Consider the following 26,308-nt stretch of genomic DNA (forward strand, 5'->3'; position numbering starts at 1 on the left):
CTGTTTTGGAACTGATCAGTGACTCTTATCTGCTTTTGCAATTTGTCAATAAGAGCCTGTTAACTTGTGTTTTGATAGGGGAGGAGGCTAAAACACATTCTGCATGTCATCATTCCCACCCATTTTTGTCAGCAGTAAAACCTTGAAATGTATCAAAAGATAAAGAAATTTGCCACTCATGTACTTGTCCACAGGTAGGAGTCTTTACCATGCCTCCAAGGCCGACAGCACTCAGAAGGTGTGGAATTTGACAGTAACTCACAGCCTTCTACTGTAGCTCACATTCACATGGAAGCGCTAACAGAAAACCTATGAAGGCTCAGGAGAAGAGTGGGCGATCAATCACAGCTCTCTTCTTTTATCTGGTTTAGCTAAGAGGAAAGCCAGATAAACACTCTCTGCTACGATGTCTCCAAGGTCAATCCCCGTGTGACATTTAAGCCTCACTGGAGATCCACCAGACACCCAGGTGACAGAGGGGGAACAAGATGCACAGGCGGAGAAGAAGAGGCAAGGGCGGATAGGCTGAAAGGCGCAGATCTTAAACGTAAATGTTTAAGTTCAGGAGCTGAGAGGGTGTGTACCTCCCAGAGCTTCTCTCGGGCTTATCAATCACTCTGATATCAGACAGTCATGGAAGGAATGTCAACAGCACTAACCTCTAACCCCACGTGTGAAGGCATTACAGTGGAGCGCTGACCCCCAGGCAGCACTGCTCTAATGGAGATTTTATGGATGGTGTTTCACTTTATAGAGACTCAGAGCCTTACAGGGCGGCTCTGGGAGCCAGATGTGTTATATGGACAAAGTGGGTCAATTACTTGAGAATGAAAGAGCACTGGAATGCTTTTCTCAGGTAAAGGCACTAATATGTCAGTTAAATTTTACTCAAAGCAAAGAAGAATACTCACATAAAACAGCAAGTCGGTCTCCCACAAAACACATTTTCATTCGGCTAATTTGCCTGTTGTGTTCACTGTAACAAATTACCGTAAAAATACAGGAAATGTTTAACAGTAATGTGCCGCTGTTTGTGAATATACAGTCAAGTGGGGGGGAAAAGGTTTTCACAGAATACTGTGCAGTCCTGTGAAAAACTAAGTGCAACATTACTGCTTCCACAGGCAGACCGTGCAGTGCACAAAGAAACTCTAAAACACATCTCAGACTTTACTGGAATCATTTAGTAAGTTAAATGTCAAAGTTTATTATGGTAAAATTAGTTTATTTTTAAAACTATGGCATCTATGACTTTTTTTTGTAAAGGTTACCAGGCGAAAGCCTCTTCTCAGTAAACACACAAAGTAGAATTTGCAAAGTTGCATCTGACAAGCCATCTGGCCCAATGTTCTTTGAACAGATGAAAGCCCATAATTCACAGTACTTGATTTGGAGAAAACCAAATTTAACATATGAGCGCAAACACCTCATGAAAAATGTCAAGCACGGTGGTGGTGGGGTGATGATTTGGGTTTGTTTTACAGCCAAATGACCCGGGAACCTTGTAGTCACCGCGAACTCCTCTGCATACCCAAAGAGTCAAATGTGAAGCCATCTGTCTGACAACTAAACTCAGCTGAAATTTACCTCTCTTAAGAGAGCCGTACACACATGAATACCCACAAAAATCAATAGACTTAGGTAATCTTTTAAAGAAGAGAGGGCAATGATTCAACCTCAATGATGCAAAATTCTGATCAAGCCATCCAGGAGGTAAATCGTTTCTTTTTCATGACTGTTTTCAGATATTGCAAATACTGACACATTTTATAAAAAATATTAGCAGCAAGCTACACTACATGATTTGTATAATTTATTATAGTTGTAATGGCTGTATCCGATTTTATATCACACTTTGATTGTTGCGAATGATGTCATTTCCACTGTTTGTTTGACCAAGAACAATGTGAACGTCGGAACGGGCCACAGTGACCGAGTGTCCTGCAGCAATTTATGACATCCCTCGAGTGTTCATCTTCAGGGTCGTTGTTAAATTGTTGAATACAGCAGACTCGCCATAACTATGCTGTGGAAGGAAGTTGAGAAATTAAGGAAGCTGATATGTTGTCTGTCATAGTTTAAGAAAAAATGCTTGTAATCTAATGGAATAATTGCCTTTACAACTTGACTTTTTATATACAACAACAAGCAACATTTTTATACATATACACAAGACAATAATAATAAGAACAATAAGGAAGCTCTGAAAAACTATGAAGGTTATGGTGATAGTGATCAAAGTAATGACGTCAGATGTACTCATTACTGTGAGAACAGCTGTGAAGACGGTGTAGATAAGCGGAGACTAGACTGATCAACGACATTCTGGTCTCATTACTCTTCCATTAGTCAAATTTCAGTTTAACCCATAGGGTGCATTAGACTATTTCCTGGGTCAAGACAAAGGAAAGAGTCTAATGTACATTGTTTCTGTGAAAACACCTGTCCCAGTTCAAATCCCTGAACCATAGAAAAGTGACTAATTCGCTTCATACTGACTTAATTGACAGGAGGTGACGAAAAGCGGGGCGTCTTAATACGACTGTAACAGTATTTCCAGATTATTTTTTGTTTCTGCAGATCTTTTTTCAACAACTTCTTCTTCTGGGTTTTGGGTGACAAAGAATAAGAGAACCAAAAAGCAAGTATGGGATTAAAAAAATGTACATTTTAAATTAATTGTTCCAACTCTGTGTGGAAACACTCTTGGGAAAACAAGAAAGAAACAGAGAGGCACAGACAGAAAGTGAAGACAGTGAAAGGAATGATAGTGCAAGACGGAGAGTTAGTGCAAGAGAGCGAGATAAAGGGACAAGAAAAAGGCACAGAGAATGAGAGAGAAGAGAGATCAAATGTCAAGTCCACTGTGGTCCATTTTGCCCGGAGACAGCTGCAGCCACAACTGACAAATCCAGAGGGGCCCCCTTCCTCTATAGGCACCGGGAAAGCACCGGGAATTATCAAGCGTCTCAGCTCTCTCCGCTCCTTAGGGAAGCTTGCTCTCACTCTCTCCCTCCCTGTCTCGCTCTTTAGTTAAAGGAGAAGAGGGTCATGGCCAGTCCCACTTTCAGAGCCTCCACTGATACCCCTGCTCCGCATTAGTTCAGCCAGCTCCCCGGGAATCCTGAAAGAGGGTAAATCCTGAAGATTCAGGGGGCATGGTTCTCTCCCACCCTCCCATGCTTCCTTCTTCTACTTCCATATGTTCTCTCATAATGATTTGTATGCGCGTGTTAAAGGAATGTGGAAGTAAGAGGTGGGGGAAAGTGTGAACAGCTGTGATGAACTGTCGTCTGGGGCATGATAATATACCCATGTCATTAAGGCTGGACATTGCTACAGCTTACATCTGTATGCGCGTTTAGGTAGCTTTTAAAACAAGTAGTTCAAAGGAGGCCACAGCTTGGCGATACCCGCTGCGTCTGTTAAATAAGGAGAATAAAATGAAAGTGAAATTAATACAACCTACTGCCAGAGAGAAAGAAAAAAAAGCAGCGGATATTGGTGTATTAAAAAGGGGTAATCGGGTGTGTGTGCTGGGAGGAGGAAGGGGGAGGGAGGAGCAGTAGCTACAAGGGTGAGAAAGGTAGGAGGTTTTGATGTTTGGAAAAGGAGTGCAGCAGGGGAGCACATCATAATGTATCTATTGAAGTTCAGAGCTCTGTGTTGGATACAGTACATCTGTACCCCATTTCCCTCTTTTCCCCCAGCTGTGCACTCTCACGTGTACAGGAACAATGAGACCCAGGACCATAAATTCCCTCATTCTGTCTCTCGCTCCGCATAAGTCTCCCCTAGCATCCATGTTTTGCGCATTTAATCTCTTCCGCTATCCTTTTCCTTCTCTCTTCCGCACCAACAATGACACTCCTATTTTATCCCTTCCTCTCTTTTTGATTTAATGCAGGTGTTGCAAGCTCTTACTGTTAAATTTAACGTCTGCCTCAGATTGCTGAGTTGGCTGCAGCCACTCCTCTCAGGCACAGCTCTGCAAAAAACTTGAATTAATTGATTTCCTCTCAGTAAGAGGGGTCACGTCTCTGGTTCCTGACATCCCTTACTCTTCCCTCCCCTCACACTCCCCATCTCCTCACCGCCTGACTCTCAGTGTACCATTCTCCCCCCAGTCCCTAAACCCCTACGACCACTCTGCAATGCAGGAGAATGGAAGTATCAGTTAGCTCCGTCAGGTCCGCTGGGGTCTGTGTGCGCGGTAAATGAAATATGGTAGCTGTCGCATTAGGAAATCCATTGAAGTTAATGAGGGCCGGTGTTCTGTGCGGAGCCACATCTGCTGCTGGTTAGGCGCCAACAGACCCCCATCCAGACATTACTATTGGGACCGTGGTGGAGATCAGAGGGATGGGGGTTGATACAGATGGGGAAACTGGACCTGGGGTATTGAGTGGTATTGGCCAGCGGTTGGCTTGGGATAGTGGCTGAATGGCTGAGAGGCCGTGACCTCCAGGTTACTTGTCTGGGTGGCTGGATTGAGCATCGAGTAATGGATACTACATTGTTATCAGAGTGATCAGCTGGCTAAGCTGTAGCAAAACCACGGAAATAGCCATTCCACACCCAACATACAATGTCAAGCCCCCCACAGGTGTGACTTTCTCAGAGTATATGATATTTCACTGCCTACAATTATATAAGGTGGGTTGTTACATTGAAGGTTAAGCAATAAAACAACTAAACTGTCTTACATTATTGCTTGGCAATGAGCTGTGAAGCAGCTCTCAGTCATTTGTTACTGTGGGATATTACAGGTTAATGGAGCATAATTTTGACATGGTTGCTCACAACAAAATCTTGAGTCATCCCTTGTTTCTTCACATTTTGCTTCCAAGGAGCCAGACTTTTTAAAATAATTTTTAAGTGGTCTTTAGCTACGGTTTTCCGGGCAATCTGCAGGTCATAGAAGTTTTTCTATGGACAATGAATGGTTTTTCACTCATTTTCAGTCCAGCCCTTGTTCCTGACCATTTCCAAGAAATGTTTTTTTGTTTTTTTAGTTTGTTAAGTTTCTTTATTAAGCTACTAAACACTGACCTGAGCCATTCAAGCTTAAAAGACACCAACTTCATTGGAATGAACCATTGGTATGTCTAGAAAAATTTTATCTAAAATTGTATCTGTAGCTTTGTAGCAGCCTGACAAAAACACATACTTTGTTCGCATTTTTTTAGTTGAATCTGTGAAAAATCTCAAAGATAAGAGTTTGACAGACCTGTTAGCCAAAAACATGTCATATCTCGGTATTGTGTGCCCTTAAAATATCTGAGGAAACGTTAACAAGTGGAGGACAAAAAAAGAACATCTGACACAGGACCTTAATAATGCTGTTCACCCAATTATCATCAGAAATGGTGGCTGTCACAAAGTGATTCTTAAGGAAGGCAAACAGGGAAAAAGATCCAGGTATGCTAAATTACACAAGAACTGGACTGAAAATCAGCAGCCACAGATCTTATAGAGTGATTATAGAGTGAGTAAAACATACCTGGATAGAAAAATACACTATGAGTCATGGACTGGCCTCCCCAGCATTCAGATCTCAGCATTATTAAAGCACTGTAGGATCATCTCAACAAAAAACAGAACAAGTCAGTCTACATCCAAAAAAGAGCTTTAAATCTCCTTCAAGAAACATGCAGAAGTATTCCTGAAGACTACTTGAAGAAATTACAAGAAATGTAGCCATGCTCAGCTGAAGAAAATAAGGCAGTCATAACAAATATTGACTTTCAAGCTTGTTAGAAGACTGCTTTATATACGGTATTTCGATAAATTTTTGTACACGCTTCAATAAAATACCCCACTTATTTTATTTTCATACTTCTTTGTTATTGTTATTGTTTAAAAGATTCTCAAATATGGACTAAACAATGTATTTATCATTCTATTACCCATTTTCCTAGTAAACTATAAAGAAATGTGGGACTTCTTGAGACTTTTGCAGGGACGCTACACAACAATCAAAGTCTTTACCATGAATTTTAGGATTTATCATACAATCACAACGTACAACAGCTGACCTGCACCCTTAGGTGTGTGGCCTAAAAAGAGAGATAATGACAAGCAAACAATAAAGACGAGATAAGTAAACCTAATGTGACAGAGCTGTCCGCTGCTTAAACAGTAGTCACAGAGCTCAAAGAACAGAGTTTTGTCAAGGAGTGACAGACGCGGCAGGGTCAAAAGTTTAATGATAGCGTGTGTGTGAAACATGGTGAATGGGCAGTGTATTGACACGCAGACAAACGGTTCAAAGCTGCCTTGAATGGCCGGTCACAGCTCTTTAAGATCAAACTTTGAGTGCCCGACTGATGGGTTTGGGGTTGCCAGTTCAAACGAGGCCTCGAGACTGTGGAATCTGCTCTTTTCTAGAGGATTTTTTTGTTATCGGGTCAAATATTTGCTAATTAGTTTTACTTTACCTGCTCAAAGATCCAGATGGTAGAGGGTTTACTGTATCAGATCAAAGAGTATTTGGTTTTCGCTCACAGAGTTGACATTTAACCACTCATTCAGTTCTCCAAATAGTTGAATTAAAAAAAATGCAAATATTGCTTCACAGTGTTATGTTTTTTATCATGAGCAGAGATGAAGAGCATAGAGACCTTTGATGTATTTAATATATATTTACTTACGGCATGTTTTTTACTGCAAAAACACCAATCGAAACACTAGAATCAGACTCTACATACATAAATTGTGTTTTATGTATGCAAATTTGTGATTGATTGATAAAACTGACCTGACATCGCCTAAAGAAAATGACTGAATAGTGATTAAAAAGGGGGTGCATAGTTTATCTCTGGCTATAACAATCAGCAGAAGAATGAAGGTGAAGAAATGGTCTCTTAACCCCTTGTCAAATCACAAAATAACCCACCCATCGTCAGCCATAGCAGGGGGTCAGTACATGCACTGAGGTGTCAGCTCATTTGTCAGCTACAGTTCAGTTCGGGGAGCATCTTCCCTGTGCCATCATCCATCTTTGCGGTGAATTCTGTGTGTGTGTCGGTGGTGTGTGTATGTTTCACGCCATTTGTCAATAGTTCAGAGTGCATCTTCATTCATTCATCTTCAGCAAGCATCTTAAGTGTGCATTCTTTGTGTCCATTAGTGCTCGCCGTGCATAATGGATGAATGGGTTGGGGTCTGTCTTATTGCCTCAAACTAAATGTACAACTTTCCACAATAGTGTTAAAACAGCCCTTTGATCCGCGAACATCAATGTACACAAACACTAACTGCTCTAGTTTTATATCGGTGGTATCAGCAATATAAGATTGATTTTGATATATGAAATCCTGTCACTGAAAGGGAGGGAAATCGAAAACTTCGATGCCTCTTGAACACCGGTTCCAAGTTTTCCAAAGCATCAGAGTCGTACGCGTCTATGCTTATCAGTTCCTTTATCGGTGCCTGTGGCTGCTGCGATTGCATACTTATTGCAAATCAGCAATGTCATACACGTGTATCATGGTAGTGAGGACAAAGCATTGCTTCACGAAGAAAGATTATAACAGTGCTAATTGCAATGGCTGTAACACGATTATTTCATATGCATGCTTGAGCTCCACTGTGCATGATGACATATGTACAAAACTTAACAGCAGAAGGCTCTTTATACATTGAGCTGCCAAATACACGCTCCTACACCTAAAGTCGACTTTTTCTTAGTGTAAAGTCTGTAAAAATGCAGTTAGATCTTAACTTTTATTGCACACTTATACATTTGTTTTATTCAATGGGAAAAATTCCTTTTTTTTAGAGCTTTTTAGAACTTTGTTGTTGAGAACATTTGTCTTGAGTCTGCTTTAACCTTAGCAAACAGGGTTAGCCATGTTACCTCACAAGACCTTATATAAATCACTTATTTGTTTGTTAACCTTATTGACCCAGGGCCTCGCAGTGTAGAGCTTGGCTGGGTTTTGTTCTAAATCCTTTGGTTCCCTCCCACATACAAAAGACCAGCATTAAAGGGATGCTGAAGAAAGAAAGACTCCGTGTCTGTCTTTTAGTCTGTGTTTTCATGTATAATACATTGGCAATGCATGAGAAATTATAAGGTCCAGAATGTCATAATCTAAAGCAGTGTGGTGCGTCTGGGAATCGGTGATTATGTGCCTCGGCAGCTCTCTCTCTCTATTTATATCAACAGCCTTTCAGCTGCTGCTAGATATGAGTGAAAAAAACGGATCTGACTGCTACCCAGTCCTGTGAATCTGTGTTCTGCCTGCATACTTGGCGTTAGATCAAGGTGAATCAGGCATGAGCAAGGGAATGAGCTAAGTAAAGTAAGACTGTGTTGGTGTGTGTGTGTACACTCTCAGCCCTCATTAGTAAACGCCAGCCTTGCGTTCACAGTATGAACACACCATTTCTCCCCTTCCCCTTGCTCTCGGCCCCCTTTAAACTAAATGAGGTTAATAAACTCAAGACTTTACTACCATCACCAACGCCATCCCTCCACCACCTCCTAACTCCTTCTTCCTTCATCTCTACCTCCACCTCTCCCTGCACTCCTGAGCCAGCACTCCTCCACCTCCCTTTTTCCTCCTAAGCCTCCCTCCCTCTTTTATCTCAGCTGAAATGCTTTCTTCCTCTTTTCCTCACCTCTTTTTATTGTCATTGTTGCGAAGCAAAAGCTCTGGGATTTCCTCCCTCTTTTTCCCAGGACAGAGCTGCAATTACAGCTCAGGAGAGAAGAAGACCAGCTGTGCAGGGGGACCGAACTGAGAGCTGCATACAGGTGTAGCAAGAAGACAAAGGGCGCCTCCCAGAGGGAAGGAAGTCAAACTGCTAATATTTCCGCCCCAGTAATTTTTCCTCACTTCAAAGCAGAAGCACGCTTTGAGTCAGCGCTCATGACTGTTTTAAAAAAGTACAAGGGCAGGGTTATCATGACCAGAGAGGAAGAAAACTCGTCATGAGGAATATTATTCTGTTATGACCTGGTTCACGTCCCCAGCAATAAACCACAAGTGAGTACAAGCTAGCTTTGGCAAGAACAAACAGTAATACCAACAAAATGTAAAGAATGCACCAAAGAGCCTTGGGCGCTCCTTCCTCGGACTGCATGTTGACAGTGACATCCTAAAAGCAGAAAACACTCAAGATATTGCTGAAAAGGGCACACAACCAACCAAGGTCAAACTCAAGACAGCTGCGTCCTGCGTGCATAGACAGGAATGCTGTTCAGGTTGGCAAAAATATCATATGTCAATTCATAAGTGAGTGAATGGCTGTGAAGCATGTATTGTTCATGCTGCTGTTTGAGTTGTTTTCCCTTTCATCTTTATGTTTCTATCCTCAGGACATAAAATCAATGAAGTACAAGTTATACTCCCCGCTTTATTTTCCTGACTTATCATGCCTTCAAAATATTTCGAGTCATGCCAAAAATGATTAGTGTTTTTAAAGAAATGTGTGATTATTTGATATCTGGGGCTGTCTCCAAACAAAAGGTTTAAGTGTTATTTTCAGCTCAGTTCTGGCCACGGTGTTCCTCATATGACTGAGGGGGACTTTAGTCTGCGGTGTGAAGCTGGAAAACTTTCCTCAGTTTTACTGTTGTGGCCCGGAATGAACCAATAGTACGTTTCTTGTGACTCTCATTATTAATCACGACTTCAAGCCGTCACTAGCATTCCAGGACAATATGATCCTTTTGAAGAAATCTTGAGATGTGTTCACGTATGTCCTTAATTTTTTTCCCGGAAAAACCTTAAGCACATACTAAGTATAAAAAATAGCTAGATGTTGGGAGTGTAACTATTGACATTTGCAGAGTGGTCCTCAATAAAGTATTTTCAGCAGCCACTTTGTTAGATAGATCTTTTTAGCAGCACGTTGGACCCTTTCTGCCTTCTGAGCTGCCGTAATTCTTTGTGTCACAGATTCAACAAGCTGCTGGAAACATTCCTCAGGGATCTTGGTTTATGTTGACGTGATAGCATCACACAGTTGCAGCAGATTTGATGGCTTCAGGAATCTTCCAGTCCAACAAAATCTCAAAGCTGCTCTATTGGATTCATATCTGTTGACTATATTCAAGAAACCACTTTGAGATGATTTGAGCAAGTTACCCTGTTAGAAGCAGCCATCAGATGATGGGTAAACTAAAAGGATGGACATGGTCAACAACAACACTCGAGTAGGATGTGGCCTAGTAACAAAGCTCACTAGGAGCCCAAATATCCCCCGCACCGTTTCACCAAGAGTACCTGCTCATATGTTTTTCCAACCTTCTATTGTCCAGTTTTGGTGATCCTGTGTGAACTGCAGCCTTTTTAGTTTCCTGTTCTTAGGCAAATCCAATTTCTGATGCTTTGGTCTTCGGATGCTTTAGCCCATCTGCTTCAAGGCTCAACGTGTTGTGCACTTGAAGCTTTTCTTCATGCCCTAGTTGGAATGAGTAGTTATTTTAGTTACTGTTGCCTTCCTATCAGTTTGAAGCAGTCCAGCCATTTTCCTGTGACCTCTGGCATCAGTGATGCATTTATGCCCTGAGAACTGTTGCTCACGGGATATTTTCTGTTTCAGACCATCCTCTGTAAACCCTAGAGATAATTGTGTGGGAAAATCCCAGGAGATCACAATACACCACAATCAAAGTTTACTTTGAATTTCCTTTCTTTCCCATTCTGTTTGAACTACTCATACTCAGTTTGAACCTCAACATGTTTACATGCCTAAATGCATTGTTAATACTTAATCAGTCATTGCCAGCACAGACAATATTTGTATTAGTGGGATCCAGTCAAAAAGAAAAACGTAATCCCCCGAGATGAGAAATTTTTATATATTTGCCATCTGACAAGTAGTTCCGATGAAACTGATTGGCCACTGAAATTTCTGATTCCATTCTCCTCCTGCGCTGTATCATCATCCTTCTCCTGGCATTAAATGAATAATCCTAAAACTACTGTCCAACACATTCCATTTGATGGACGCTTTTATCCAAACACTTGTGGGATGAGATACTTGGCCCCAACTGGAAGTGAACCCTTGACCCCAGTAGCACTGCCAGATCCACTCCACACAGGATCACACTATTAAAAAGACTTTGATATGTGCCTGTTCAACTTCAGCTATCAGCTGCTTGCAATGTAATGTTTCCTAACAGCTGTCACACTGTCAGATTGTCTGTGTGTGTGTGTGTGTGCGTAACAAAGAGAGTGATGGCAGCAAGAGCACATGTGTGTCCCGTGGGACAGTCGGAGAGGAGCAGACGGTTGTGTCGTTTCACTGGAAACATATGGTGAAACTCAAGTGTGTAATTTACCTAGGACTATGGGTGGCCCCAAGGAGCACATACACACATGTGTAAGCACACATGCACACAGTGAGAGGGTGTAATTTACCTGGGGCCTATGGGTGGCCCAGTATCCCATTGCACTTGTCATACACACAGACAGCTCAAACACAGTTCACACACGCTGACAGAGATAGAGAGACTGAAACTAATTTCCCCAGGCCTGCAGACAGGAGAATAAGAAATCACACGATGACAGAGATGTTAAGAGATCAGCACTCTGATCCAGTAGAGTGAGACTGTGCTATATTGGCCCAGTGGAAGACATTACCTCAAAATCTCAATCTGTGGGAGTTGCTGCACACCCTCACATCCTCTCCAATTCATCAACCTGCCTGCTTTTCAAGAGCTATCCCACCTTAGAGAGAAAAAGAGATGAAGGTCATGGGAGTACCAGGGAAAGGGAGGAAGACAGATTAGAAGAGCATGTCCCTCCCTGCATTCCTATAGTGTGGTGTGTGGCACTGTAACTATCATCAGGCCTCCATCCTTTGCAGTTGGATGTTATTGAGGGGGTGAGGTTATGTCTCCACAAACCCTTATGCCACACCTCGATTTCACAGCAACCGTGAATGGAGTGTATCTAGTTTCAGCATGAGGATTGACAGACAGGTTGCCCCAGACATTTACAGTTGGCACTGTTTAGAGCGTCTGTCTGTTAGGGAGGGCTGGTATGATAGCCTGTCTGCAAGTTACTGTATGTGTCTGTGTGTGTGAGCAAGACACAGAGACAGAAAAAAACCTGGTGTTTGATCTTCTTTCCCAGCCAAAGGGCTTCAACTGCACTCCAGGTGCAGCAGTCAACCTGAGGGCAGGGGAGGCACATACAGTTTAAATCACACACACATACACACACCGGCAACGTTTCCCTACAGCAGTAACACGGACTGTGTAACTTTGTGGTTTACCAGTTCAGTGGTGTCGCCGTGGAATGCTCCTAAAGACTCGGTAATATGCTGCAACGTAAACATTTCTGTTGCCGCCTCCACATGGGAACTTCAGCCTCAAAGAGAAATACCGAAAAAGGTGAAAGGGCCTGCAGGTTCAGTAGGTAGCATAATGACGACACGCAGGACAGGCTCTCAGTCAACTGTATACAGAAGCACATGGAGTTGGTTTTCTTTGCTGCAGGTCACATCTAATTAGGCAGAGAATAAATTAGCCGGAGTAAACACAGTGTGTATAACACTGCACCGATGTGGAAACCTATTTGTTCAACAGGTGCAGAAGATTTGGCAATTCGACTAAAACAATTACAAACCATTAACTTTAGCAGATACACTGTGAATTGCTGTATATCACAGTTAAAGGCTTTCTTCCACTCCATGACCCTAAATGTAACACGAGTCCTCACTCCCTTTATTCCGCTTTATCTCCACACAGGGAATCTGTGTGGTCCATAATGAGCTCAGCAAACATCTGCTACTCCTGTATTAGAGACCATTTTCTCCACATCTCATCCTGTAATATGGAGAAATTAGAGTGCAGGGACTCATTGAGCATGTTTATACACACAGACACACACACACACACGCGCACACACACACTCACAGTGAGCAGACATAACATAAGGAGTCCAAGAGTTTTTATACTACCCAACTGACGCTCTAACATACCATCTCAACACCACAATTTTCCATCCACAACAGTAAAACACTACCGGGTGTCTTTGGTGTGTGTGCTCCTTCAATACCAAGGTTCTGAGTTACGGCTGCCAGGTTTAGCCCATAAACCCCTTAGAACATGAACGGATGGAAAAATCGACCCAAAAAAACATCTCAGTTAACCTGCTTGTTTGGAATGGTCCTGTCATCATTAGTTTAAATAAAACATTATTTGTTTATTTAGCACGGCAGTGGTTTCTCCTCAAAACAGTGCGGGAGTTATGTAACTGCTACGGGAGGCGACTTGAGTAGAGAAACACCGCCACCTGGTGTCACAACTCCAAACAAAGAACACAGACCATAACAAGGCAATGAAATTCAGTTGTAATGCTTTGCAGGATTAATTAGCTTTATTACAGACGATACTTCATCGCATACTGTGAATGTCACAGCTAAAATTAGTGACACTGGAAGAACTCCTCAGCAGACTGATACGCAGACATGAAGAAGACAATGCTTTTACAAATAGAACATCAATATCCATTTTCACTTCTTGTTACATAAAGAGGTGTGGCTGTTGTAAACCACTTGGAATAAGACTTGATTTGCTCCACATCCATGACCGCCTCATCTTCCAATTTTGAAAAGTCTGCACTGATGGTAATAAGAAAAAAAGTTGTTTGTTTCACTTGCTCATCTCCTGCTGGACTTCTTTGATGATTTGCTCCTCCAGTTTGGATGTGTCGTACTCTTTTAGCATGTCATACTCCAGCCACGGCTGTGCCCACTTCTGGGCATGCTCCATCTGTTCTGGGGTCAGGGAGAGGTCGAAGCGGATGCCCTGGATGTTGAACTTAGGCCGTTCCCAGCGTTTAGACCATGGCTTTGGACGCATCCTTACCTTGATCTGGAGGACAGATAAAAACAAGTAATTGTTTTTGGTTCAAAATGCTGCAGTTTTATTCTTGCATCTTAGGTCTGTTAAATAAATAGACTGAACTGGACTGGGCTCAACACTTATCAAATCCCACACATTTGGCCTATTTATTTCAGCACTGCTACAAATAAGACCTGTAGTAATATCAGTAATAATAAATAAAGGTTCATCAAAAATATTTAAAAAAAACATTTGAGTGTATTAGATGAGTTTGCTTTGGAGAAGCCCAACTTGATCCAGTTGTTTCAGTTCACCTTTAAGTTCTCTCACCTTGTTGACAGGCACCTCTCCAGTAGGTGAGAAAGGCACCGGCTTCATTTCAGGGTCCACAGTGCTGTACTCGGGCAGAGCGTCTCTCAGGTACATCAGATTATCGTCTAGTCTTTTCTCCAGCTTCAGCACCTCAATCTTCTGAATACGAGGGTTGTACAGCTCATAGCAGATCTCCACACCTAGGTCAAAAACACAGGCGTACATTATTAAAACATGGGTTATCCCTGATCACCTGGCTGGTGATCTGCAACACCTTTTTTATAGATTTACAACCCAAAGAATAAAGCAAAAACCATCCTAGGCACTCCAAATAAAACCCTTAACATCTTCAGCTCATCCTCTTAACTTTTTATTAGTATCTCAAATCACAGCAGGTCTCAATATCTATCTTGTAAAGCTTCCTTTTAAGTCTCACTGCTAAAAAGTGAGACTAAAAAGGAACTCATATCCACCCTGTTTGCACTCTCTTCTTCTTGTTTGGCTGTTTGACCCTAGGTATCTAAACTCATCTATCCTCACTATCTCTCTACCTCACCTTTCCACCAGTCTCCCTCTCATTCACATGCGTATTTTGTCTTGATTCTACAGATTTTCATTCCTCTTCTCTTCCACCTGCTCCTTACTCTTACTACAAATCATAATGCCGTCTGCGAACAACACAGTTCACAGAGATTCCTGCCTAATCTCATCTCTCAACAATCCGTGATATAATCCCAGAACGCTGCTGTCTTCCTGTCCTTGTGCATGTCCTGGACCATGCTCACATATTTCTCTGCTGCTCCTAATTTCCTCATGCAGTACCCCTGATCCTCTGCATTCAGAAGACATTTCTTACAAAACAAACAAACCTCACCTTGGTTATTAATGATGTTCCTCAGGACAAATGTGGCTCCCAGCCCTTTTCCTCCTCTCTGGATGCAGATGCCAACGAAGCGGTTGCTTTTCCCACTGGCATTTGGATCAGCCATAATCACAGCTAGAATACTCCCTGAAACCAACAAAACTGTTATAAATCTCTACATTCAGGTCAAAATATTCAAATGTCTCAACATGCAGTGGTACTACACCTGACAGTTTAGGTTCTTACCAACATAAAATTCAGGAATGTTGAGCACTTTTCTTCTGCGAATCATGTCTTTCCTCTCAATAGAAAACTTTAAAGGATCTGTTCTCTGTCTAGGAGGGATAAACTCTGGGCTCAAGAACCTAAGGAAAGAGGAGCAGGGGGGGACATGTTACAAAAAAAAGTCTTATTTACGCCCTCATACACACTTTACACAATGTCACTGAAATTTTGCGGTGTCTGCTCTGCAAATGAGCCTCATACTTTCGGAGAGATGCCACAGTCTGTGTCTTGTCTACAATGACAGGTTTCGATGGAGGGACGAATTTCGGCGATTCGCTGTCATTCCCAGCAACACGAAGACACGGAGATGTAGACAGAAACCCTGAAATCGAGAAGAAACTAAGACCGTCTTGTTTCTCATCAGTTAGTTGTAAACATAAGGGTTACGCATGTTATTTTTTTTGGAGAGGTTGTTTCTAGCGTTAGCTCCGTTAGCTCAGAGTGGACACAAGTACGGCGCGTCCAACGACATGTCAGGAAAATACACAGTTATATAATAATACAGAAGATTTAAAAAAGTAAATCCATTTACTTACGCTCATTTTGGAGCTGCAAGTTTCGCAGTAACCTCAGTGAGATTATAAATCTGTCCAGCCTTTTAGTGCAGGCTGCCATGATTGACCTTCTGTTGTCGCGTGTGAGACTGTACGGAAGCCGTGTGGGTCAAACGTACTTGAAACGCGAATTCTCCAAGCTGTAATGCGGCAAGTTGCCCACAAGATGGTGAAACTCTTCCTTCATTTGATATCGGTTGGTCCTGACGTGCAATAATAATAATAATAATAATAATAATAATAATAATAATAATAATAATATGTGCTGAGATGGTGACGACATTATTAAGGCGCTAAGTGCTTCACGTGCTGACAGTTAGCTTTCTAGCTATTTCAGTTTTTGCTTAAGTAAAACTTTAGCAATAGCAAAATGTGTCCAAAATAGCATGGCACAGGGCACACCGTACTGATAAAAATCCCACCTCAATTATTTTATATAGAAGAGCAGTGGTTAAAAATAATAATAATTAAGTCAGAAGTATGTAGCATTTGTATGGTCTTTCTCATTATGTTGGAGCTTCTTGTTACAGGTATAACCTATAGGCTGTCGCTATAGTCTGTTATTACTCTGTTTTAAATCGTATTTTATCAGATTGGTCGTTGTAGCTGTCAGATTACGAAAGTAGACGAAAGTAGATATAAAGTGGAAAATAGATATAATATACATAAGTAACATAGACACCTCTGTCAATTAGGACTCAAACATTGCACATTTAAGAAGAAGGAAAAAGACTTCCTAAGCTAACTCTGGCTCTTTGAGACCATGCAGGGGAGCGTCGATCCCGCAGGTGGTGGCCATCCTCCACAACACGCAGTTGGAAGTGTAGTCAGAGATCTGTGTACGGCTCCAGTCTTGAGTAATCCCAGTCTCAGTCTCACAGCGGTGTGGTGGGAGGCTGAGGAGAAGGCTAGAGACATGGACGCGCACATCTCCTGAATTCATCTCACAGTCTGAACCTCGATGTTTCCGCTGCTGCTGATGCTGCTGGACTTTCTAATGATTCGGAGACAATTTAAAAACGCGAGGCTTCAAGGATGTTCTTCTCAGATGGGACTCTCTCAGCCGTCAGTTTTACGCTCCTCTTGGGAATAACGTGTCTGACCGTACTCTGCGATCTCACCGTGGGCTCTCCAGACCTTTCAGGTTGTGATTTTGTTATTTGTTTTGCAATACACACGAAATACAATCTTGTTTTCTAGACTTTACAAAGCGGCACGTTCTTTTCTTAGAACTTGCTTTTATACTGCGTGACTGCACTTGCGCTCATTTGAAACTTGAGCGTGTTGTGTGCAGAGTTTATTTTTGCCCCCTTGGGAAATGAAACACATCACGAATAACTGCTGAGCACGACTGCCACTATAACTGATTTCAGTGCTGTTTCGCATCAAATTCTCCTCTCGGGACGGCCCGTGCCTGTGGCGTGCTGCAGCATGCACACTCAAATGTTTGCGCAAACCCACTATAGGGCACGACTTAAACATGCGGAAAACACCCTTATGCTTATCTTTAAGGCCTATTCTGCCACAGTTTGACCCACATAAGGCACTTCAAACAGGTTCTCTTTTACTAAACCGATCCGACTGTATGGATTAGTCTGGAGGCTGGTTTATCAGCACAGCATAAACCTGCTACACACACACACCATTGATGATGCAGTTGAGATAAATGGAATAATGGTTAATGTGTTACTGGATGGGAACTGTGGTCTAGGCCAGATGCTGCCCTTCTTTATAGATTTACAACCCAAAGAATAAAGCAAAAGCCGACTACAGAGGAAATTTTATGGCTTTTCTGTACTTCATATAAGCTGCAATCAGCTTCAAAGATAAAAGTGAATATCAGTGCTTAGACCTCAGGAAAGAGTCAAAATTTATACATAAGCCAGTGTGATGGAGGCTGTAAGCCTTTGTGTCTGCTCCTAAAAGGTAGTATATTACTGAATTAAATTATTCTGTGTTGCATTAGTCTGTTGAGCTCTGCTGGGCCCAAGGCAAGTCTGCAGGTTTTGTTTATGGTGCTATAAAACAGAAAGGGAGCTTTGTGATGGTGTTAATTGGCCTCTAATGGGTCTAATGATTGGAATCAGCAGACTAACGCTACGGGGAAAGGTGCTAAAGAGCAGATGCATGTAACGCGTCCCCCGTGTATGATTCTGTGTGCATGTGTCCATGTTGCTGCCTAATTAGCTGTGAAAGACCCTGGTCTAGTGAAGGCTGTTAACAAGCTTTCATTTCTGTAATTAACATGTACACACATACATGTGATGGATGTTAATTTTGTCACAAGTAATAAGACTGAACGGATTACATGGTGGTTAATCAGCCAGCAAGTAAAAACCAAACAAGCAGCTGATTCCATCTCGAGTTCTGCTGCAGGCTTACACGCAATTATGCAAATATAAACGAAAAGCATGTCTGGCAGGAGTTCATTTGCTGAACTCTCAACTTTGGTGCAAATTCACTTCCTCTTGATTCTGAAACCTGTAATTCCTCTGCCCCCAGTGAGACCACTGACCTCTGATCAGTTTTTAGACTCTGCCCCGTAGAGTCATCGTTGCTGACTCCCCAGACGCACAGAAATGCTGACCAGTCTTTCCTGTGGATACGATGAGAAAGAGACTTTTTTCAGAATACCTCAGTGACAAAGAAAACCTTCAAGCCTCACATTCTTGACTAGCTGGATTGTTCTTGGACACCGTGCAGACCTTTTTGATTGACAGGTGCTGCCACCCTGCAGGGTGACAGAAGTTTTGATCTACCATCTGTCAATCAGACCTTTATCAGTCAGATGGTTGAACCAATGATGGTGAGCAATCTGCTCACTTCAGTGGACCTCTGTCTCTGCTTTTAATGAATCTTTTCAAGTGACCATTTGTGGCAGTAGAAGTTTATTTCATTTGCATTTGAATTTGTTGTTAACAACTAAGCCATAGTTTCATATTTCATCAATGCCATTGAGAGCACTGGTGAAATGGAGGAACAAAAACTATGTTGGTGGGTTATTTAATTCTTCTCCTGCCCTGTAATCATTTTCTATTACAGTACAGCAATCTGAGCAGCTAATTAGAGGCACAGAGTGAGCCATGCAACACTTAAGAGCCTATAGGCTAACAATGGTGTCAGCCTAGCTACTTTATCTAAATTGAAAGTTCACAGAATTCACTGTAAAACCTTGTCTCCCCATCTTTGTTCACGCTATGGACTGAGCACTCAGCTTGTAATGTAACATCTAACTGCCAAGCCTCTCTTTCCAAAAACGCTTTCTTTGTGCAAATACTAACCACAGTCGTTTTAGTGCCCATTTTCTGGAACCTGAGGACCACATGATTACTGGCTGTTATTTCTGTGTTTCTGTCTCGGTGCCATTACCAGCTGACGTAGGACAGATTATCATTTCTGTCAACACGTAGTTGTGATGCTAAAGGAAAGTGATGAATGCCAGGCTGTTTGGAAAAAGGTCAAAACAATAACAGGAATAAAGCTTTTGCTGCAGCCGTGCCTTTTGGCCTGACGGTTGCTCGCTTTATCTGTAAGCATTTCCAGCAAAACACTCGCATACAATAGCGTATGCTTCTTTTAACTGCAGAATGTTCTAGAGCCGCTACCATTGTTAATGAGATTTTACTGATGATGTTGCCAAAGAGTTACAGTCAAGCCACTTTCTTTCTCTTTTTATGTCTTAACCCCCCACCCAGGCATCCCTTATTTAACCTTACTCAAAGGGAAGTGAGGCTGTTGAGGGGCCAAAGGGTCAACTGAGGTCATCCTATAGTAACCATCAGTGTGTGGTTAGAGGGACCTGCCATCCATCTTGTGCTTTGTTCCCCTGTCGAACCTCACCTCACATGTTTTTCAAAGATGAGCAAGGTAGCGAGAAAGTCACCGCAGCACTGTGTTTTAGGTCATTTTAAAGGGTCATTTCTGGCTTGTGTGATCCATTCGACTTGCATTTAAGGCTTTTAACTGGGACTCTAACTGTGATGTCGACTTTTAAGTTTGTAAAATAACAAATGCCTTATTTAACAAGGAGAAAAGAGCATTCTTTCTTTGAAAGCCAATCAAGGTCCCTTAATTCTTAATCTGCTTTGATTTTTTTAATGGTCCTGGATATGGGTGGCATGCTGAACCCCATGCTCTCCTCTCCAAGCCCCTTCCCCCTCTCCATAGGCTCATCATACCTCCACCACCACTGCTTCTCCTCCCCGCCTCTTTGCTGCCTCTACTCCTCCCTTGGGCTTGCCTGATCACTGTTTCTGTGTCTGCGTGTGTGCCAGGTGAGCTCTGTCTAAACAAATCCTGCCTCCCACTTGTTTTGTCTACTGCGGTGGAGGCAGGCAGCTAGGCGGACAGCAAGGACCTGGCATAAGGCCGCTTTTCTCTCGAGCTGAATAGCGAGAGGTTACACGTCTCTTCAGAAGAATGGTTTCTGTGAATGATTTTCCCAAAGGAGCGACTCAAGTACAGGGAGCTCACACACACAAAAGTTTAAACCAAAGTCCTCTCTTGATTTCATCTTTTAAATCCACTTATATGTCGAGTGGTTGAATAGGGATATGACTGGGTTTATAGCACGTTATCACATCTGAATGATGCTTTGAGTCTACTTATAGGATCCAAATCCTTTTTCGGTCTTTTAAAATCACAAGCAAACATTCAAAACTAAAGCTGGTTGTTTTACATTTAGTTTAGGTCCTGACGCAGCTCTGACACAGAGAATATGTTCATATATGAGAAGCATAAAATGTTGGCTGCAAATCCACATACACCACAGTCACAGTTTTAGGAAATAGGAAACTAAAGTGGGTGCAGAAATCTTGGGGATATAATGTAGATAACTTCTGCCCCTGTATGCATTTATGGCAGAGTGCGTGGGGTGTGTGTGTAATTTAAGATGGAAGTCTGGCCTGGCGCAACATGGATGTGATGAAAGACATGACCTACCATGTAAGTTCCTCCCCCGGGATACAATCAGTACATAAACAAACACACGCATAAGGCAGAGCTTGACATCACACAGGGGAACAACAAAGTGGAGCTGGAGATGAGAGATGGCTGTTTACAACAGGAAGCAAATCTTCTCCTCCGCTAATTTAAGACTGGCATGAGGAAATTAAATTTTACCACATCGCAGTGCAACAAACTGAGAAAACTCTGTTCTGTTTTGCTGTGGCTGTGATTAAAAGTGGCTTGTTGAGATGTAAATAAGACTTTAAGCTTTTCTTTTTGCATAAATCAAATTCCTTATCAGCTTTTTTTTTTAAACCCACAATCCCCTGAAGGTGTTTTCAAATGAAAAGAAAAGACAAAGCAATGAATTAAAATAAAGTGCTGACATGATTAATGTTTCTATGTGTGCTCACAGGACGAATAGCCTTAAAGGTGAGCTTTGCGTTAGTCAAGTAGTGGCATATGGGCTCATTAACACGATCCAGTAAAAATGAGTTATTGTGTCATTGCCAAAAGATGCATTGGAAGCGATCGTATCCTGAGTGAGGTAATGTGTAATAAATGTTTTGGCACCTTTTGAGGTAATGTTATGCTAAATTAAGTAGTAGAGGATGGAGTGTTAGTAATGTTGTGGTACCACCCAAAGAACAGACACACAGTAAGCAACAGTGGTGACGGCATTCTCACCAGGTCTGACTAGAATTAATGATTGCATTTATTTCTGGGCAACCTTTTTTCTTTTACACAGCAGAAGCACACAATGACATTTTATCTCAGTAATCTGTTTAAAAATTTCACTTGGAACTGGAACAAATGGCACATGGCTGAAAACACAATGAAATAAGAATGAAACTGAAGACAGTTAATAATCAGCAGAACTTAGGAAACCAAAAACACAAAACACTGACATGTGAAGGAGTGAAGCTTATTCAGCAGCACAGCGGTGCACACACACAAAAACAGAGAACATATTGGGAGATTTTAGAATTCAGAACTATAGTTTTCCTTTGCTAGAGTTGACACTGACAGTAAGTCATTTACACTGATGCTCAATATCTTGTACGAACTGTGGCTTTCTCCATCACTGTCAGTGTTACTGAATGACAATATGATGAATTGCTGAGCGGTGGAGCAGTAATACATAAGGTAGGGCCCCTTGCAGTACAACTACTGTGGCCTAATCACCAGCATGTCCAGACACACATGAGCTTTCCAGAGGATGTGTATATCCTGCTAATATATTCAGGAGCTCCTCCAACTACAGGATATAACAGTTAAGCAACAATTAATTACAAGATTAACTTCAGCAGTGCTTATTCTACCCTTGAGAGTGGGATGTAATTAAGAAAATTTACCTACTCTCTAACTGCTTAAATCAACTTATCTTTCAAACATCAGATCACACCCGCACCTGTAAGTATATATTCTGCATTTGTCATATGCTCCCAGGAACTTCAAGATATAAAGAGTCTGGAAGGGCTCGGGCTGGTTTTGCAGTTCCTGGGTCCAAACGAGTCAGAAGGCAGTTTAGTAAAACACTTTAGAATTTCAGAATCAGAATCAGAATACTTTATTGATCCCTGGGGGAAATTATTTTTTGTTACAGTGCTCCATTTTAAACCAACATTAAGACAAGACAGACAATACGCTAACTAAGAATAGTACAATATATACATATATATACATACATACATACATAAGTCACTTATAAATAAATAGTTGGAAAAGAAACATGTGTAGCTGTAGCAGCAAACAGTGTGTTAAGTGGATGCGTTGTACAGGGAGATGGCCACAGGCAGGAATGATTTCCTGTGTCGTTCAGTGGTGCTTTTCGGTAATCTCAGTCTCTCACTGAACGAGCTCCTGTGACTGACCAACATGTCATGGAGTGGGTGGGAATTTCATATTTGACTTGACATTACCCACATAACACAGCTGGGTTAAAAGCGCTGCGCATTATGTTTAGAGGTCACGGGCCTCCTAGTGACAGGAATTATTTTCCTTTTCCTTTTTTCTGTTATACGTATAACGGGACATGAATGTTCATATTAATTAATCATTTTAATTAGGGCTGCCACGATTAGTCGACTAGTCACGATTACGTCGACTATCAAAATCGTCAACGACTGATTTAATAGTCGACGCGTCGTTTGAAGCTTTGTAAGATCACAAAAGACGCAGGAATAAGTAGTAGTATTTAAGAGTGTAATAATGGACTGAAACAGAAGATGGCAGCACTGCATGTACAAGGATGTCAGCTGCCGTTAAACCCCGAAGAAGAAGAAGTAGCTCTGTCCCAGAATTCATAGCGCAGCCCAGCTCAGTTTCCAACAATGGCGTCTGGGTCAAAAAATAAACGTTTAACATATTTTCAAGCGAGAATGTAACTGTGTAAACCTCAAATATCTGCTCAGTTTATCAAGACACCACATATTTTGAAAAGCGCTCCGATGTCTGTTACCCACTAGCTCGATAGCTAGCCGGGGGCAAAGCTCACTAGAGCCCGTGAGAACCCCGAACTCCGGGCAAATTGTTTTCAAACCCACCGCGTCTGTCGCTACTCAGGTTAAACATATATAAGTCACTTAGATAACTTAAAAATGTTATTGTTTGGCTTCTTTATAGTATTTCATTTATTCCTGAGTAAGTCAGTTTGGCTGAGATTAAAGTTATAGTTTTTACACAGCTGAATAAATGTCAAGCAGACAACTGATTATCAGAAGTGTGAGATGCTGGAGAATATACTCCAGTGTCCCGTTATATTTTAGATAGCAAGGAGTTTATTAAACTTCACCGAAACAATCTGCAAATTTCATTAAAATTTCATAAACTATCATCTTGCCTTTATTTTTAGTTAACACCCAAACACCCTAACACTTAAAGCTGTAAGCTAATGATAGTTATATAAGAGCAGATGCATGCTGGTGCAATAAGCTGTACGTTTTACCTTCAATGGATGCATGATCTGATTAGTATCGATGACTAGTCGACTATCAAAATAATCGTTTGTGGCAGCCCTAATTTTAATACAAAAAGACTCGGAATGCTCTAAATGTTCAGTTTCTTTCTGTGTGATGTTGGTGAGAGCAGATATCTTTAGTATGGTCATCTTACACTACTGTCACACTAGGAAAAACTAGTAAATCCCTGCATGAACAAAATAATTGTGCAGCGAACTTGCAGTCTTGTTATCTTTTAAAATGGTTTCTTGTCATTTGCTGTTTTCAAAGGAAATTTGCTGTTTTAAGATGGCAACAAAATGGCACAGCCATCAGTCTGCTTGTGTTTGGGACTCAGTGGGTCAACTTGGCAATTAAATGCAGTCTGTTTGTGATAATATGGTGATTAACTGTGATAAACTGGTAAAAATTGTAAATCTGTTGACATCTGTTGCAAATCTTTTGCAATCGCATGTGCAGAGCCAGAAACTCGTGGATTTGAAACAGAAATTCCTTCATAGTGACGTAGTTGCTGACTTTGACTTTAATAGATGACTGAAGCCCGCAGTGTTAGTTATTCTGTGAATGAAGGGGGCTTAATAACACAAATAATGGTCATACTTTTTCCTTTTTGGGCTCTTTGAGTTTTGCAGGTAGATTCGAGTAGTGATGATGAACATCACACGTTTTTCTCTGGGGTCTGAATCAAAAGAGCCAAAGCTGTGTGAAAGCAAACTCAGCAAAATACTGTGACGGACTGTTATCTGTGTGTTGACTGAGGGCTTATATTGGCTGCTGACGAAAAAAGAAGAAGAAGAAAAACACTATAATTTTACCATGTTGGTGTTGCTTTTTCAAACAACGCCTGTCTCAATCCTGATTTTAGGCTGAACTTCATAATTAAATCCGGGCTGAATTTTAAATTACTAATGTTGGCCGAGAAGGAAGTCTGACTAGCAGCTGAGAATCGAGGTTTTTTATCAGGAGAGAACTTCTCGTCCAGTCAGCTGTGAATACTGCACCATAATCGTTATTTTGTATAGATTTCTCTCAGTACGTAAAAACACCCAAATGGCCCAATCAGACGCTGAGCTGGATGGTGTTATAGTAATAACTGTTATTGGGGAGAGAAGAGAGGGTCTAATTCCATTTAGCTGAAAAGATGTATATATACACATTGCAGGTGTGCGTTTCTACTTGCCCTTTCTTGCATTAGGGAGAGTTAGAAGATCCAAAGAAAACACACAGAAACTTGTGAAGAAGATTCTTGAGTGGCACCCTGGCGTTGCTGTATGCAGCTGCACTTACAAAACTATCTACAGATCTCTGTGTCTATTTAAGCTCTAATTAAACAATAAATTAACAATAATAATTCATATTTCCAATACAGCCACAGGCTGTTTTACAGAAAAAGTCTTTTGAGTTGTGTCTTCTGCTGCTAGTACATAGGGTTGGACAGTTTACATTGAGCTGTAAATAAACAGCAGCATGTGGGGAGGAAAAGGCTGAAGGGTGTTGGCACTGGCTATTATTATGCTCTAAACAAGCAGGAAGACATGCTCACATGCAAAAAGATACAAGACAAAAAAAACCCTGTCACTCTTTATTATTTCTGTGACTTGAAAAATGTTAGCCATGCATTGATGCCTCCTCTGTCTTTAAGTCTGTTCCCTGGGTGCTGATTTGTGCTTGGCTCAAGAGTTGATATCTCGTTCCATCCATCCACCCATGAGCAGGTTGCTATAGTAGAGAAAAGGAAACAATTTGAGCAGCATTTCTTCCTTTTATAGTTTGAAACCCTTGGAGGCTAAGAGAGAAACAGAGGGCACAGAGCGATGGAGAGGTAGAGAGGTGGGGCACCGAAGGGCCAGTCAGAACAAGGAGGCATTGTGTAGCCCCCCAACTGTGTTGGACTGACAGTCTGCATTACAGCACGCTACAGCAGCCTGCTCCCCAAAGCACTGCTAATCTGTTGCTTACTGCCCCTCTGGCCAGCTCAGGTAAAGGGGGAGGGAACCAGAGACGGGAGGAGACAGATTCCACGCGTTTTCCCCTAAGCCAAATAAATTTTTACCACCCAAACCTAGATTGTGTTTGTTGCTCTTTCAGCACAATTTCATCACGATAATAAAAAAAGAAACAAAAATATGTGTAAAGTACAGACTGGATTTTCTTCAATAGCATTCAATGGCATTTGTAACTGAAGCTCTTTATAACTAAAACAAAGTAGGTTTCACCTTCAGTCTGTCCCTGCAGATCTGTCTGACTTTTTTGTAAAGGGAAAGGGATCTCCTTCCTAAGTGCCAGTGGACATCCTGCAGATGGTTTTTACTTTCGCAGTTCTTCTGAAGTTGTTCTGTTGCTTGTTTTCACAGAACACCCCACCAGATAAGCTTGTTAATTCCCTCCAAAAAGCTCAGCCTTTCAGTGCCCACCCACTCCTATGCTTTTTTCTTTTTTTCCCTTTTTTTAAGGGAAATATTTCTCTTTTTTGCCAAGCACATGCCTGAACTGTGATAGAGGTATGTGGTCTTGCTGTTAATGCATTAAGACTGACGATTGCTTTTGGAGGGAGTTTTGTGGGCTTTTGAGAAAAATA

The 26,308-nt window shown here is 41.6% G+C and overlaps 2 protein-coding genes across 2 annotated transcripts in view; one reads left to right on the forward strand and one right to left on the reverse strand.

Annotated features, from left to right (window-relative positions):
* Window positions 1-13,324: 13,324 nt before the first annotated feature.
* Window positions 13,325-15,961, reverse strand: mrpl19 (mitochondrial ribosomal protein L19). The gene is made up of 6 exons (XM_026194531.2): window positions 15,806-15,961; window positions 15,471-15,591; window positions 15,231-15,349; window positions 14,997-15,131; window positions 14,141-14,322; window positions 13,325-13,840 (listed from the first exon to the last, which is right to left on the reverse strand). The coding sequence occupies exons 1-6, from the start codon at window positions 15,882-15,884 to the stop codon at window positions 13,619-13,621; spliced, it is 858 nt and encodes a 285-aa protein (XP_026050316.2). The 5' UTR covers window positions 15,885-15,961; the 3' UTR covers window positions 13,325-13,618.
* Window positions 15,962-16,640: 679 nt separating this feature from the next.
* The window catches only part of eva1aa (eva-1 homolog A, regulator of programmed cell death a), a 70,161-nt gene continuing 60,493 nt past the window's right edge, over window positions 16,641-26,308 (forward strand). The window contains exon 1 of the mRNA XM_026194528.2: window positions 16,641-16,967. Within this exon, the coding sequence (XP_026050313.1) occupies window positions 16,859-16,967 (109 nt within the window). The 5' untranslated portion in view covers window positions 16,641-16,858. The remainder of the gene's footprint in view (window positions 16,968-26,308) is intronic.

The sequence above is a fragment of the Astatotilapia calliptera genome, chromosome 15 (assembly GCF_964374335.1).
Source record: "Astatotilapia calliptera chromosome 15, fAstCal68.1, whole genome shotgun sequence".
NCBI lineage: Eukaryota > Metazoa > Chordata > Actinopteri > Cichliformes > Cichlidae > Astatotilapia > Astatotilapia calliptera.